This window comes from Scomber japonicus, chromosome 17 (assembly GCF_027409825.1).
Source record: "Scomber japonicus isolate fScoJap1 chromosome 17, fScoJap1.pri, whole genome shotgun sequence".
NCBI lineage: Eukaryota > Metazoa > Chordata > Actinopteri > Scombriformes > Scombridae > Scomber > Scomber japonicus.
In genome coordinates this window covers 7,246,050-7,263,340 of record NC_070594.1, presented here as the reverse complement: position 1 = coordinate 7,263,340, position 17,291 = coordinate 7,246,050, and the positions used below count along the sequence as shown (strand labels likewise).

General features: G+C 40.9%; 1 protein-coding gene across 1 annotated transcript in view; it reads left to right on the top strand.

Annotated features, from left to right (window-relative positions):
- The window catches only part of col12a1b (collagen, type XII, alpha 1b), a 214,510-nt gene that overhangs the window by 95,429 nt on the left and 101,790 nt on the right, over window positions 1-17,291 (top strand). The window contains exon 31 of the mRNA XM_053337464.1: window positions 5,802-5,931. Within this exon, the coding sequence (XP_053193439.1) occupies window positions 5,802-5,931 (130 nt within the window). The remainder of the gene's footprint in view (window positions 1-5,801; window positions 5,932-17,291) is intronic.

Sequence of the window (17,291 nt, the reverse complement as noted above, 5' to 3'; positions counted from 1 at the left end):
TTCTTCCCTTCCTCCCTCCTTCCTTCCTTCCTTCCTCCCTCCTTTCCTTCCTTCTTCCTTCCTCCCTTCCTCCCTCCTTTCCTTCATTCTTTCCTTTCCTTTCCTTTCCTTTCCTTTCCTTTCCTTTCCTTTCCTTTCCTTTCCTTTCCCTTCCTTCTTCCTTCCTTCCTCCCTCCCTTCCTTCCTTCCTTGACTTGAGGACAACAGGAGGGTTAATAGAGATGTTTGACAAGGACAACAACAATAAATAAATAAATAAATGAGGGAACAGAAGCAGCCACAAACACAAGTTGGATTAAGTCTCTCTCTCTCTCGAGATGCTCAAAGTCGTCCTGACAGGAAGTCAGCGCTCCGCCCATTCTGCGCTCCTTCATCATATCTTGACATTTAGTTTAGGATAGCGTCCCCGTAGCGTAATGGTGTACTTAGAGGAGTCCAAGCTGGCATTCCTGCACCATGACTCAACAGTGATTAGCGCTGGAAATGTCTTGAAAGGAAAGTTGAAGGCTTGTATGAAAGGAATTTCAGCCAGTTACTAAATTTTTATTGTGTCCCGGAGATGTTATGACAGAGTTCCCCAAAACAACGTGTCAGTGATACCAATCTGTCTAATGGAGCTCTGATTTTCTGACTTGAGAGCATCTGGTGTTGCGTTGTGTTATGTTGTGTTGTGTTGTTTTGAACATCAGTCATATGATATCAGACAGGATGTTTGTTAGTGCAGGATGAGCTCAGGGTTTCCTCACTGCAGCTCCTCCGAAAAAAGTGTAGAAATATTTGGGGTAGGAAAAGTAGGAGAGAAAAAGGACAGTTTTTAAAATCCGCATTGACGTAAATGTAAATCCAGAGTCGTATTATCATCCTGTATTAATAAATATAGTGTAATATGATATTTAGAAGGAAATGAGAGGTGGTCTTGCTGTAAATCATAATGGAATAAATCACACAGAGATGAAAGTATGAAGAGAAACTCCCCGTGAGAATCTGCAGGCTAAAGAGGATTTGAGCTGTCTGGTGATATTTGATATATTTTTTTTTATTGTCGTTAAATCCTCACGAAAAGACCAAAACCAACAATGAGTTGATCTACTACCAAGTAATACGTGTATCCACAGCTTGATATAGCTTCTGTGCTGTAGAGCTCTGCTGTTGTCCAAAAGCTATTAAAAACACATCAGTGAGCCTCATCGGTGCCTCATCGCTGCACACTGGGTGACATGCTGCTCCTTTATGACTATGAACACACACACACACGCTGTAGTTTAATTAGATTTAATCCCACACACACTGTTTTTACTGCCAGGAGACCACCAAATGTGTCTAAGTAGTCACCAAAAAACAAAGTATTTCTTCCTTTCTGAGTAATGTTTCTTAATCCTCCTGCTGTCCTCAGGTCAAGGAAGTAAGGAAGGAAGGAAAGGAGTAAGAAGGAAAAGAGGAAGGAAGTAAGGAGAGAAGGAAGGAAGGAGAGAGGCAGGGAGGGAGGAGGGAGAGAGGAAGGAAGGAAAGGAGTAAAGATGAAAAGAGGTAGGAAGTAAGGAGAGAAGGAAGGAAGGAGAGAGGGAGGAAGGAAGGAAAGGAGTAAGGACAAAAAGAGGAAGGAATTTAGGAGAGAAGGAAGGAAGGAGAGAGGAAGGACGGAGGGAGGGAGGGAGGAAGGGAGGAAAGGAATAAGGACAAAAAGAGGAAGGAATTTAGGAGAGAAGGAGGGAAGGAAGAAAAGGAGTGAGGACGAAAAAAGGAAGGAAGGAAGGAAGGGAGGATCCTTATCTTTCCTTCCTTCCTTCCTTCCTCTTTTCGTCCTCACTCCAAAGGAAAGAAAGAAATGAGTAAGGAGGGAGGGAGGAAGGGAGGAAGAAAAGAAGCAAGCAAGCAAGCAAGGAAGGATGGAAGGAGGAGGGAGCAAAGAAAGAGGGAAGGAGGGAAAGAAGGAAGGAACAATTAAAGAAAGAGGGAAGAAGGAAGGAAGGAAGGAAGGAAGGAAAGAAGGAACAGTCAAATGAGATGGGGTCAATTTGACCCGGGAGGAAGACAGGAGGGTTTGAGAACTACATGTAGGAAACTATTGAACCTTTTATAATGATATTTGAAGAATGTGATGAATGTGATGAATGTGATGAATGTGTTGTGTAGCAGCCGATGGGCCACACAGGGAAGGTAGTGGGGGGGGGAAATGTTAGTTTGGGTCTTTTAATAGGAGAAAAATAAATAGACTTATTCTAACAGCCAACGTGGGGATTTAGTTAATATAAGATATCAACAAAATATCAGTAACACTTCATAAAAAAGCACTTCATGTCTGCGGAAATGTAAAAAAAGTTTATTTATTTAGTCCTTTTAAAACAGAAATGACTAAGCCTTTAATTAAATAGAGAAAATAGATCAAATGGACAAAATCATGTAGAAAAACTATGAAACTAAATGTACCATCCAGACAATATGAATGTATAAGATCTTCCTTCCTTCCTTCCTTCCTTCCTTCCTTCTTTCCTCCATCCATCCTTCCTTCCTTCCTTCCTTCCTTCCTTCTTTCCTCTATCCTTCCTTCTTTCCTCCCTCCCTCCTACCTTCCTTCCTTTCTTCTTTTGTCCCTCCCTCCTACCTTCCTTCCTGTCATTCCTCCCTTCCTTCTTTCCTGTCCTCCCTTCCTTCCTCCCTCATTTCCTTCCCTGCTTCCTTCCTTCCTTCCTTCCTTCCTTCCTTCCTTCCTTCCTTCCTTCTTCCTCCCTTCCATCCTTCCTTGGTCCCTCCTTCCTTCCTTCTTTCCTCCGTCCTTCCTTCCTTTCATTCCTCCCTTCCATCCTTCCTTCTTTCCTCCCTCCTTCCTACCTTCCTTCCTGTCATTCCTCCCTCCCTCCTACCTTCCTTCCTTCCTTCCTGTCATTCCTCCCTTCCATCCTTCCTTGGTCCCTCCCTTCCTTCCTTCTTCCTCCCTTCCTTCTTTCCCCTGTCCTTCCTTCCTTTCATTCCTCCCTTCCTTCTTTCCTTCCCTACTTCCCCCCTCCCCTCCTTCCTTCTTCCTCCCTTCCTTCCATTGTCTTTAAAGCAGAAGTATAATTCGATGAGTATAGACAACATAAGACAAGTCTAATTCCCATAAATGGACTTGATGAAAGTGATATTAGAGGAAAGTTCCAGTCTGTGTCTGTTAAACATTATTAAAGTCTGACATTCAGCATTTTGGTGCTCGTGTTGCTTTTAAAACCTCGAATCAAAGAGACCAAATCTGAGCTCAAACTGCCTTTTTATTGGTCACAAAAACTTCAAAATGCTTCATTATGTCGGAGGAGAGGAGTCTGTGAAAGATACAGCAGCCTTGAGATGAGATGTGACGGACATTTCCAAATTCCTTTTTAACAGATTTATAAAAGAAGCACATGTTTAAAGTGATTTTCTTTTCTCACCACAGTTTACAATAAACACGCTTCTCTGGTAATGAAGTCAGAAAAGCAGAAAACTGACAAGAAAAACAGGAATTAGCTTGTAAAAGAGTCCTTCAGCCCTTCAATCCTCTTCTAATGATAATAACAAATGACTGTTTTGTTTATAAAATGTCAGAAAATATTATAAACTGAAGTGTTGACATCTTGTTATGTCTGACTAACAACCCAAAACCCCAAAAACGTTCAGTTTACACAGATATTAAACAAAGATAAGCAGCACATCCTCAGACTGGATGAACTGGAAGGAGAGAGTTCTTTGGTCACTTTCCTTTAAATATAATGACTTTATTATTAATCATCAATTAACATAGATGCAGATTAAACTTCTGGTGATCAGCTAATTGATTAACCCTCCTGTTGTCCTCAAGTCAAGGAAGGAAATGAGGGAGGGAAGGAGGGAGGGAGGAAGGGAGGGAGGGAGGAAGGAAGATAGGAGGGAGGGAGGGAGAAAGGAAAAGAGGAAGGGAGGAAGGAAGGATGGAAGGAAGGAAGGAAGGAAGGATGGAAGGGAGGAAGAAGGAAGGAAAGGATGGAGGAAGGAAGGAAGGAAGGAAAGAAGGACAGAGGACAGAAGGAAGGGAGGAAGGAAACGAAGGAAGGAAGGATAGCGGGAAGGAAAGAAGGACAGAAGGAAGGAAGAAAAGAAGGGAGAAAAGAAGGAACAGTCAAAAAAGACTTCTTTCCTCAGTCCTTCATTCCTTTCATTCCTTCCTTCCTTCCTTCCTTCCTTCCTTCCTTCCCTCCTTCCTTCCCTCCCTCCTTCCTTCCTCCTTCCTTCCTCCCTCCCTCCTTTCTTCTTCCTCCCTTAAATCCACATTAAAGGACATTGACACAGATTCTTACCTTCATCATATACTACATGTTGCTGTAACGGCCGTCTTTCATTGTTGCAGGAGTAGAGTGCCGCTTTTATTTTGAAAAGCAGCAACTGCTCAAACTCAAATAGAACAGGATGTTAACCTAAAACTACTAAGATGATTATATATAATTGATAATAACAGTATCAACTAAACAGCTGCTGAGTCAACATTCAGCCACATAGCTAAAATAGTGATGTAACTGTGATGTGATACCCTCCATCATTTATCTCTTAGCTACCATACAAACTGTTTATGCCCTCCATGAATGTGTTTACAGTGTCCGTTTCATGATATACGGCCAAGTTGTTTGCTCAGCATGTCTCTAAAGGCCTACTGGGAAATACTTCACATACTCATGTATAAATAATGTAAATTGGTGGTCTGACATGGTCCTGCACAGAGAGCTGCTTAATCTGTAAGGAAATGACACAGTGTGAATTGTTGTGACGTTACGAGGGTCCGTTTAGTTTCTGGAAGAGCGGAGCATGAGATCAGGGTTAAATGATTACAGAGTTATAGAGAGATATTAAGTTGCTTCTTTTTCTTTCTTTTTTTTCTCTCCCCCCTCCAAAGTTTTGTAGATTTTATAGATTTAAAGGATAATTTGAAAAGTCAGCTCTAATTCGTTACATCATTGTTTTATTAATTTCTATTCTTCTAATATTAATATAATTATATACAATGTTGAAATGAAGAGTTTCCATTATGTAAGCAGTGTGAGCTTGTGTTTGGATAAAGGGACGGCTGACAACTAGAGGAGAAACTTTATTTTAATGCTCAAACAAGAATCCCTAAATGAACTTTTACAATCCTGAAAAGTTGATTTAACATTTTTATCACTGTTAAATATTTTAATATGTCACATTTTTATCTAAACTAATTAACTTCCTATCGTCCTGCCGGGTCAAATTGACCCTGTCTGTTTTGACTTTGACTTCTTCCTTCCTTCCTTCCTCCCTCCTTCTCTCTTTCTTTCCTTCCTCTCTCTTTCCTTCATCCAGCCCTCTTTCTTCCTTCCTTCTGTCCTTCATTCCTCCCTTCCTTCCTTCCTTCCTTCCTTCCTTCCCTCCTTCTCTCTTTCTTTCCTCCCCCCTACCTTCTTCCCTTCCTTCTTTCCTCTGTGCCTCCTTCCTTCCTTCCTTCCTTCCTTCTTTCCTTTCCTCCCTTCCTTCCTCCCTTCCTCCCTTCCTCCCTCTTTTCCTTCCTTCTTCCTTCCTTCCATCCTTCCTTGATCCCTCCCTCCCTTCCTTCTTTCCTCCGTTCCTCCGCCCTTCCTTCCTTTCTTTCCTTCCTTCCTTCCTTCCTTCCTTTCATTCCTCCCTTCCTTCTTTCCTTCTTTCCTTCCTTCCTTCCCTCCTTCCTTCTTCCTCCCTTCCTTCCTTGACTCGAGGACAACAGGAGGGTTAAACCCACGTTAAAGGACACTGACACAGATTCTAACCTTCATCACATGCTACATGTTGCTGTAACGGTCGTGTTTCTTTCTCTGCCTCGACAGATTCAGGTCGGAGGGAAGAAGACCACGACTGTCCTGACGAAGCTGGAGCCCAACACACCTTACACCGTCACTGTGGTGGCCGTCTATGAAATCGGCACCAGCAAAGAGATCTCTGGAGAAGGAAAGACCAGTGAGTGTCAGACGTTTAGAGAAGATAGAGTTTCAAACTGATCAATGTCTGGTTTTGTGAGTAACAGTTTTAGAAGAAGTACTCAGATCAGAAGTAGGAAGTAGGAATATCACAGTGGGAAAGTACTTCATTCTTGCATGAAAAGCGTGTAGATCTACTTTTGGGAGGGTTTAATGTCATTTAAATCCTGTATATAAAGGAAGGAAGGAAGGAAAGACAGACAGACAGGAAGGACAGAAAGAAAAGTTTAGAAGAAGGAAAAAGGAACAAAAGGGGGATGAAAGGAAAGATAGACAGTACAAAATATAGTGAAAACAGGGAAAAAAGTAAGATGATATTAGTAATATTTTATGATCATTAAGAGAAGATAAGACCTCATTGTGATAAAATCAGGACAGATCATTTATAAAGTTTCAAACTGATCAATGTCTGGTTTTCTCTGAGTTACAGAAAGCACTTCAGTCTTGCATGAAAAGCTTGTATATCTAGTTTTGGGAGGGTTTAGTGCCCATTGTGCTAAAATCAGGGTAGCACTTTCAAAAAGAAGGATTCGGATCTTGGAGTAAAAGTAGGAATGCTGGGAAAGTGGGAAAGTACTTAAGTTTTATGTTGCATGAAAAGGTTGCATCTCTAGTTTTGGGGAGTTTCATACCATTTAGATCCTGTAAAGAAAGGAAGGAAAGACAGACTGCAGAGGAAAAGGAACATGCATAGAAAAATAGGGAACAAAGGAAGGAAAGATAGCACAAAATATAGCAAAAACAGAGAAAACAGTAGGATGATATATTAGTAATATTTTATGATCATTTAGAGAAGATAGTCTGCATTGTGTTAAAATCAGGGCAGCAAATTTATAAAGGTTTAAAACTGATGTTTGACTGTCTCAAAAAGAAGGATTTGGATCTTAGGTAAAAGTAGGAATGCTAGAGTGAGAAAGTTTTATGTTGCATGAAAAGGTTGCATCTCTAGTTTTGGGGAGTTTCATACTATTTAGATCCTGTAAGGAAAGGAAGGAAAGACAGACTGCAGAGGAAAAAAAGGAAAGAAAGATAGTACAAAATATAGCAAAAACAGGGAAAAAAGTAGGATGATATATTAGTTATATTTTATGATAATTTAGAGAAGATCCACATTTTGATCAAATCAGGACAGCAAATTTATAAAGTTTCAAACTGATGTTACGACTTTCAAAAAGAAGGATTTGGATCTTAAGTTGCATGCAAAGGTTGCATCTCTAGTTTTTGGGGAGTTTAATGCCCTTTAGATCCTGTAAAGAAAGGAAGGAAAGACAGACTGCAGAGGAAAAGGAGGGACAGAAAAAATAGGGAAATAAGGAAAGAGGAACAGGAGGAACAGAATAAGGATAAAAGGAAGGAAAGATGTAGCACAAAACATAAGAAAAATAGAGAAAAAAGTAGGATGATATTAGTAATATAAGAATAGAAAGTCTCCTAAACTGGTGCTATAGAAGTAGAGCTCTGTATTAAAGGATCTCATTTCCTTCCTGTAACTCGTGTGTTTGTGTTCTCTCAGAGCCTCTGGGCGGAGTGAGGAACCTGCAGGTGTTGAACCCGACCATGACGACCCTGAACGTCCGCTGGGAGCCTGCCGAGGGCCGAGTGAAGGAGTACAGAGTGTTTTACGTCCCTGCAGCCGGAGGAGATGAGAGCATGGTACGACCGCTAGCTTCCTGTTACACCCAACGTGACCTGAGTGATGATCTTTAACCCTTCATATGGAAAAGAGAGAATGACTCACTCACGTCTATCTACTCTACTCCTCACATTTAACCCTCCTGTCCTCCTCCCGGGTCAAACTGACCCCGTCTCTCTTTTGACTGTTCCTTCTTTCCTCCCTTCCTCCCTCTTTCTTTAATTGTTCCTTCGTTCTTCCCCTCCTTCCATACTTCTTTCCTCACTTCCTTGCATCCTTCCATCCTTCCTTGCTTCCATCTTTCCTTGCTTCCTTCCTTCCTCCCTCCCTTCTTTCTGTCCTTACTTGTCCTCCCTCCCTCCTTACTCCTTTCCTTCCTTCCTCCCTCCCTTCCTTCTCTCCTAACTTCTGTCCTCCCTCCCTCCTTACTCCTTTCCTTCCTTCCTCCCGCCCTTCCTTCTCTCCTTACTTCTGTCCTCACTGCCTCCTTACTCCTTTCCTTCCTCCCTCCCTTCCTTCTCTCCTTACTTCTGTCCTCCCTCCCTCCTTACTTCTCTCCTTACTTCCTCCCTTCCTTCCTCCCTTCCTTCTCTCCTTCCGTCTCTCCTTTCTTTTCTCCTTTCTTCTCTCCTTACTTCTGTCCTCCCTCCCTCCTTACTCCTTTCCTTCTGTCCTCTCTCCCTCCCTCCTTACTCTTTTCCTTCCTTCCTTCCTTCCTTCCTTCCTTCCTTTCCTTACTTCTTTCCTCCCTTCATTCCTTCCTCCCTCCCTTCCTTACTTCCTTCCTCCTCTCCTTCCTCCCTCCCTCCCTCCCTCCCTTCCTTCCTCCCTTCCTTGACATGAGGACAACAGGAGGATTAAAACATCTACTTGCTTACTGATATTTAACCACACTTTTGTATAAGACTATTTATCATTAAAGCCTTTCCAATAACTAACCTTTCACCTTTCCACCTCTGATTATTGCTTCTCTGTCTTCTTCTTTGGATTTGAAATGTCTTTTTGTTTTTTTTTTGTGGTCAATTTTAGGAGAAAGTGTCCGGGTCCACAACTAGCACCGTCCTCCGAAGCCTGAAGCCCGACACCGTCTACACTGTCTCTCTGGTTCCCATTTACATCGAGGGAGAAGGAAAGAGGATGTCTGAAAATGGAAAGACAAGTAAGACTGAACTCTTTAAAAATAGTCAATATATCAGTTTGTTGTACTTTTTTGTTGCTGAAGTTGCATTAAATGGATTTAAAGGTGCAAACGTTTGCTTGAGTAAAAGTAAAGATTAAAAATAATGAGACTCATTCTGTTTTATTCTGTGAGAAAGGGACTAGGAGCTATAACTTTGCCAGAGTGAGAAGAGTCAGACTTTATTACTAAATAAATAGTCCTGATTTCACAATGTTTTAATGACATGTAATAAATGTAATATAAGGCATCTGAATTAAAAGTAGTAATAGTGAAGGAGGGTTGAGTTCAGTTTATTGTTGCATGAAAAGCTTGCATCTCTAGTTTAATGTCATTTATATCCTTTAAAGAAAGGGAGGAAAGAAAGACAGACTTCAGAGGAAGAGAAGGGATTGAGAAACAGTTAGAAAGAAACAAGAAAGACGAGTGGGTGGAACAAAAGAAGGATGAAAGGAAGGAAAGATATAGTAAAAAAAAAAAAGGGAAAAAATGGAAATAGGAGCACAGAGGGAAGAGAAGAGAAAAAAAAGGGGAAACAGGAAGCAATATAAGATGATATTAGTAATGTTTTATGATCTTGTTGTATCTCATGTTGAATATAAAACCATCCCATGTGTCCAATAAAAAGTAATTTATTCATCTATTTATGTAGAGCAGCGAGAATAGAGAGTCTCCCAACATGGTGATAGAGAAATAGAGATCAGTAGTAAATAATCTCACTTCCTTTCCTGTACCTCGTGTGTTTGTGTTTCTCTCAGAGCCTCTGGGTGCAGTGAAGAACCTGCAGGTGTTGAACCCGACCATGACGACCCTGAACGTTCGCTGGGAGCCCGCCGAGGGCCGAGTGAAGGAGTACAAACTCGTCTATGTCCCTGCAGCCGGAGGAGCTGAGAGCATGGTAGGACTGGTAGGGAAACCGTCAACTTCCTGTTGGCTGGAGCTGAGCAGCGTTACACCCAGACTCAAATTGGTGTTGAAGTTGTCATTTTTTTTAACCTTAACCCTCACATACTGTTCATAGTCTGATCAGTTTAGTTTAGTTTAGTTTATTTGGATCCCCATTAGCTGTTACCTAGGCGACAGCTACTCTTCCTGGGGTCCATGTTAAAACAGTGAAAAGACTACAAACCCGGTACAAATCCACCCTTAGCTGTTACCTTGTTACCTAGGCAACAGCTACTCTTACAATTACAATATAACATAAATGCATATATAACTAGAGTCTCATTATAACCCCCCCCCCTCTTTAAAACAGTGAAAAGACTACAAACCCGGTACAAATCCACCATTGGCTGTTACCTAGGCAACAGCTATAGCTAATTGCAATATAACATAAATGCATATATAACAAGAGTCTCATTATAAACCCCCCCCCCCCTCTCTAAAACAGTGAAAAGACTACAAACCCAGTACAAATCCACTAAAACCAGCTTACATCATCGGTTGCAGTATTTCCTCACATAATTCGTCTCTATAAGAAACTTTTGAACAGCAGAAAGTCTATATAATCTATATATAAAAACACTATAATGGTTTAATGTTACATAAACCAGGAGAAAAAAACTATTATAACATGTGAATAATGAACAGTTTTGATATTTTGGATAGAAATGCACCAAAAAAAGATGAAATATTCCTATTTTTGTATATTCTGGGTAACATTATAGGAATTCATCACATTTCAGGCTAAAAGAAAAGTATTAGTGCTGCTCTCTGATGTAAAAATGGGTCTGATTTGACCCTGAATAAGGATTGTAAGGGTTAATGGAAAAGAAAATGACTCATTGTATCTAGCATAGCTATATTCAAAAATGCTTCGGAGCTGCTTAGATTTGCTGTCAATCCATCAGAAATGGATATAAAGGAAACACAAACTGGACATTTTCTCTTTTCTCTCATTTTATATGTGATTTAAATCTACAGGATAGCTCACTACAAGCAGCGTCTCTTTCAGTATTTACATTAATTGAATGCTATTGATGCCTTTCCATGATGACTAAGAGTCTTTTCATCATTATGTCGTGTTGCATATTTGATTCTTTGTCTCTAACATTGTGTCTTTTTTCTCGTATATCTTAGGAGACGGTGTCAGCAGGAACCACAAACAGCATCCTCCGAGGCCTGCAGCCCGACACTCTCTACACTGTCTCTCTGGTTCCCGTTTACGCCGAGGGAGAAGGAAAGACCATGTCAGAAAATGGAAAGACAAGTAAGACTGAGAACACTAAGATATTCATGTGTCACTGCTTTCTGTTGCTGAGATCGTACTCTGTTGCTTTCATAAAGTCTGTGAGAAAGACGGACGATAATTTAGTGTTTACACAGCGTTAATGTGGTATTTTAAGTAGGGGATTCCCTGTGGTTTTCAGCTGAAAGGAGCCCATTCATAGAGGGTTTCAGCTAAGAAAAAAATATTATTTTGTCATTTCTGCCAATTAACAAGACCTTAAATAACCTTTAAAGTCTTTGCTGCAAACAAGACATCTGAAATAACATCATAAAATATGTTTTATCATACGTGCAAAGTCTAAAAAAGACTCCAAAAGACATTTAAGTTGTGTTTAAGTGTCTCCAAATTAAACTTGGATAACTTGTTCAATGACAAAAAAGTATTTAAAGTAGTCAAGTAGGTTTCTGTCTCCCCCTTTCTAACCTACCTGGACTACTTTAACCCTCCTGTTGTCCTCGAGTCAAGGAAGGAAGGGAGGGAGGGAGGAAGGAAGGAAGGAAGAAGGAAGGAAAGGAGGGAGGAAGGGAGGAAGAAGGAAAGGAGGGAGGAAGGGAGGAAAGGAAAGGAAAGGAGGGAGGAAGGAAGGAAGGAGGGAGGGAGGAAGGGAGGGATTAAAAGAAGGAAGAAGGAAGGAAAGGAGGGAGGAAGGAAGGAGGGACGGAAGAAGGGAGGAAAGGAAAGAAGGAAGGAAGAAAGGTAGGAAAGAAGGACAGAGGAAAGAAAGAGAAAAGGAAGAAGGAAGGAAAGGAAAGATGGAAGGAAAGAAGAACAGAGGAAAGAAAGAAGGAGGGAGGCAGGGAGGAAAGGAGGAAGGAATAAGGAAGGAAAGGAGGGAAGGAAGGAAAGGAGGGAGGAAAGGAAAGGAAAGAAGGAAGGAAAGGAGGGAAGGAAAGAAGGAGGGAAGAAAGAGGGATGGAGGAAGTACAGACAGAAGGAAGGAAAGGAGGAAAGAACAATAAGACGGGGTCAATTTAACCCGGGAGGACGACACAAGGGTTAAACATAATCAGATATTGTAGTTTACTTAGAATTTGAATTAAAGTACCAAATAATCTAAAGCTCCCTCCATCCTACCAGAGTATAAATATCTCGTCCCTGTGTTTTAGGACCGCTGGGAGGGGTGAAGAACCTGAGAGTGACCGACCCCACCATGACCTCCCTGAATGTGAAGTGGGACCCGGCTGATGGCGCTGTTCGCCTGTACAAGGTTTTCTTTGTGCCTGCTGCTGGAGGCCAAGAGGACATGGTGAGCCTCTGTCATACCATTTCGAATAAAAATAGACCCGGCTGCAGGTATTTTCATGGCATCACTAGGAGTAGGTACTGTAATGAGTTAACGAAAGACAAATACCTTTTAAAAAGAATAAAAAATAAAACAGTTTTATTGAGGTTTTAAGACTTCCAATATGACTGCTGGAAGGCTCGTACCGAAGCCCATTCTCATTTCTTAAACTCGATCCTGTCCTGCCAGCTTTTTGGTCAGGCAGCATAACAAAAAAAGTTTTATTTATTCTTTCAGTCTTCCAGAAAAAAAAAAAAAAAAAAACGTACTTGAAGAGACACTTATGCCACTTTCATTGCTTACATTTACACTTAAAATGGCATTTATACTGCTCAGTGTTTACACATCATGGTTACTCTTCAACTGGCTTCGTCAACTTCATTCAGCTCCTTCGACTGAAGCTTTTGTACGCTGCCGGAGCTGAGGGACAAATTTCAAATGACAATAAAAGTAAACTGAAGTGAACTGAACACATGGACATACTATTAATCCCACTATTTGTTATTAATAGCAGTCGAATACATTTCAAAAGCTCCCAATAGTCAATATTTATAAGTGAAAGCTGCTTCAAATATTTTAAATGCAGTTTTTTGTGCAGAAGTGAGCACACGATACATCTTCTTTGTAGAACTGGTTGGTAAATCTTTATATTTTTCTTACAAAACACAAAAACTCCACATGAAAATGAGCTTGAACAAAACTGTCATCAAATATATATATCAGGGGGGTCAAACTCATTTTAGTTCAAGGGCCAAATACAGCCAAATTTGATTTCATATGGGCCGTACCAATAAAAAGATGGAAGGGAGGAAGGAAGGATGGATGGAAGGAAACAAGGATGGAAAGAAGGGGAAAATGATAGTAAAGAAAGGAGGGAAGGAAAGACAAAAGCAACGAAGGAAAGAAGGAAGGAAGGAAGGAAGGAAGGTAGGTAGGTTGGTAGGTAGGAAGGGCAAGGGAAGACAGGAAGGGAAGATGAAAGAATGTAAAGATGAAAAGAAGAAAGGTAGGAAGGAAGGAAGGAAGGAAGGAAAGTGGGCCGGATTGGATGCCTTGGCGGGCCGGTTCTGGCCCACGGGCCGCATGTTTGACAACCCTGATATATGTGATATGATGGATCTCAGAGTTCAAAGAGTGATACTTGACAAAATTAAAGTTAAAAATTATAAATTATAAAATGCCGTACATACAGCTTAGAAATTAACTGGTATCTATCAGTTATGAAACTAACAACATCTTTTTGGAAAATCTTCGTCCACAGGAGCAAGTTCCTGCAGGCACCACCACCATCGTCCTGAGGAACTTGATGCCTGATACTTTATACACAGTGTCCGTGTTACCAGTCTATCCGGCCAGGGAAGGAAAACGCCAGTCAGACAACGGAAAGACACGTAAGCTGGAAACTTTACATATATATCTGTTGAATGTGTGTCTGTGTTTGAAAAGTGACATAAAAGTTTTAAACTCAGTGTAAAGTAAGAATAAATATGTGTTCTGAGTTTGACATACCACAGAAAAGTGTGTTGTTAACCACCCTGCCAAATTTGAATGATTAAAAAAATCGCCAAATATATGAAATCAGCCTCTTTCTCTGCTCCCAAACGCTGTGGGCGTGGCCGCTGAGTCCGCTGAAACCCCGCCCCCTACCAAGTGTCACCTGTCAATCAAAGTCACCACCTCTACCAGAAACATGGACGCTACGCCTGAGAGCTTTCTGCTGCTAACTCAGCGGCTAGCTCGGCTGCTAGCTCAGCGGCTAGCTCGGAGGCTAACTCAGCTAACTGGCTAACTGTAGACTGTAGTAGTAGTAGTGTGCGCTGAATGTATTCATACCTCTACAGCAGCAGGGGCGGGTTTATGCTAATCAGGTGATTTTCAGACCCGCCCACTAAATCCTGAACACAGAAATCTTGAAACAAATTTTATGAAGCCTAGCTCCACAATTCAAATCTAAATGGTCGAAATCTTTTTACACCTTTTTTATTAATACATTTATGACCTATTTAATGTGTTTAGAAGAAAATGTCTGAATTCACTTTACACAGTCTTTAATAATAATATTTTCTCTGGCTCCAGTGCCTTTGGGCGGAGTGGGCGAAATGAAGGTGACCAACCCGACCATCACCACTCTCACAGTAACGTGGAATCCGGCTGACGGCAACGTTCAGGGCTACAAAGTGATCTACATTCCTGCCGATGGAGGACTGGAGATTGTGGTAAGAATCACAAATTAAACCTGAAACCCTAAATAAAATGACTGATACCTGGACGATAAAGGCTTACATGAAATTAATTAATTATTATGAAATTAAGTTCATCGCTCAATCCACAGAAAGGCTTTCAATGAGTAGCGGAGGAAGGAGTAGTTATTGTCCTGTTTATGTTTTAATATTGACCTACTGATGACAATTAGCTATAAGATAACTCTTAATACAGCACATGAAATTGTTACATTTATTTTTAACACTGTACATGAACAGATTACTACTGCTGCTAACAACAAATGGCAGTAAAAAGTAGATTAACACAAAAAACTGGAGCAGATCAGCAAATGAGAAGATTTGATTCTAAAATATGAACAAATATAAATATGTATAATATTTATAATGAAAGCCTGGTTCAGTCTTCAGTTGAGGCCAAAGATCGTTTCATAAATTAAGGTGAGTTGAGTCAAATTAATTTAACTTAAGAGTCAAGTTGAGTCAAGTTGAGTTAACTTGAGTCGAGTTAAGTCCAGTTCATGTAACTCTAGTTTAAAGCTGCAGTTGGTAAGTCTTATAAAAGTAACTTTTTGTCATATTTGCTAAGACTGTCACTATGTAAAGACAGCATTACATGAAACTAGTAATCTGTAAAAAAAAACAGGCTCATTTAGCCCCGCCTACTGCTCCTACTGAACCAATCAGAGCCTGGATTGTGTCTGATGGAGTGTCTGACAGCTGTCAATCACTGCTCACACACACAGCCTCCTACCCCTTCCTCCTCAGCTCGGTCAAGCTCATATCTCCGAGAGCGGCTTTAGGAGTGTAGAGAAAGTAATGGAGTAGCAACAACCACCGCATGCACGTCAGCCTCCTCTGGGGGAGGGACTTTGGAGGCAGGGCAGGAGTGCAGCGGAGAGGGAGGCGGAGGGATCTGAAAGTTGTACTTCTTCAAATTTGATGCTAAGTCCTCTCTCTCCTCAAAAGTTACCAGCTGCAGCTTTAATGAAGTTAACTAGAGTCAAGTTATCGTTATCGAGTCGAGTTAAGTTGAGTCGAGTGAATTTAACTTCAGTTGAGTCAATTGAAATCAACTTTAAGTCTAATCAGCTTGACTCGATTTGAACTTTACTTGAGTTTAATAATTTGTTTTGTTTGTTTTAGGTTTAGTTCAACTGAGCTGAACTAAGCTAAAGTGTCATGATTTGTGTGGGAAAGATTTAGTTTTCTTGCTGTGGGAGAAAATATGAGTCAGATCATAATAGAATAAATGTTAGTTGGTTTAGTTAGGGTTTTATTACACTAATAGGTTGTCATTTATCATCGTACATACAGCTGATTTTGTCCTTTTGGCCAGTTAGTGCTGAAAGCCATTAGAGCTTTTAGAGGCTGTCGGATTGATATTAGCTCATTTATCTGCCCCATCGCTGACATAACACAGTAAATCAACACAGAGTTCAAACCAGCGTCGTCCTCCTCGGTGGTTTAAAATCTGATCTGAGGCTGTTTTTCAGTGACTTTGCAATTTGATCTGGAGCACGTTCAACTGGTATCAAATGTCTCTGGCACATGTAGCGCTGTGTTGCTCCTCTGAGGCAAGTCATCATGTTGTTGAAATGTACTGTAGAGAGAAACTGTGTGAATTTAAACTCCTCTTTTCTGGGGTCAAACCTTTCAATACCTCCAAAATAAAAAGAGAGGCCATATATAGGTTTATATCAGAGGTGTCGAACTCATTTCAGTTAAAGGGCCAAATACAGACAAGTTTGATTTCATATGGGCCGGACCAATAAAAAGATCGATGGGAGGAAGGAAGGAAGGAAGGAAGGAAACTAGGATGGAAAGAAGGGAAAAGTGATAGGAAGGAAAGAAAGGAGGGATGCAAGGAAGGTAGGAAGGGCAAGGGAAGAAAGGAAAAGAAGACAGGAAGGAAAGATGGAAGGAGGGAAGGGAAGGGATAACTGAAGGAAAGAAGGAGGGATGGAAAGATGAAAAGAAGAAAGGAAGGAAGGAAGGCAGGAAGGAAAAGGGAATATGAAGGAAAGGAAGGACAGAGGGAAGTAAACAAAGAAGGAAAGAAGTAAGAAAGGGAGGAAGGAATGAAGGAAAGAAGGAAACAAGGATGGAAAGAAGGGAAAAGTGATAGGAAGGAAAGAAAGGAAGGAAGGGCAAGGGAAGAAAGGAATAGAAGACAGGAAGGAGGGAAGGGAAGGAATAACGGAAGGAAAGAAGGAGGGATGGAAAGATGAAAAGAAGAAAGGAAGGTAGGAAGGAAGGAAGGAAAGGGGAATATGAAGGAAAGGGAAGGGGAAAGGAAGAAAGGAAAAGAAGATGAAGGAAAGATGGAAGGAAGGACAGAGGGAAGTAAACAAAGAAGGAAAGAAGTAAGAAAGGGAGGAAGGAAGGAAGGAAGGAAGGAAGGAAGGGAGGAAGGAAGAAGGAAGGTAGGAAAGAAGGAAGGAAGGAAGGAAGGAAGGAAGGCCAAATCTACAAAAAGCAACTAATAGACAAAATCTAATAATGAAACTCGTCAAACTTTCATTTTTTTTCAGCAGAAGTAAATAAAAAAATTTAAAAAACTCCGTCAGACTCGAACTTTGAATCGTCAAAAGAAACAATCAAAGCCCTCAGCGAGCGGAGAGGTTTAGTGAAGTCATCCTTTCTCGACAGGATAATCCCATCGCGCAGTTTTCACACAATAGCTCCTAAAACCCTCGAGGCCTGAGTCGAGGCCTGAGTCGATCCCTCATCGTTTGCATGGTATGTTTATATTTCTGGAGTGGAGCTTGTTCAGGATCAGTTTGTGTTAATCCTTAA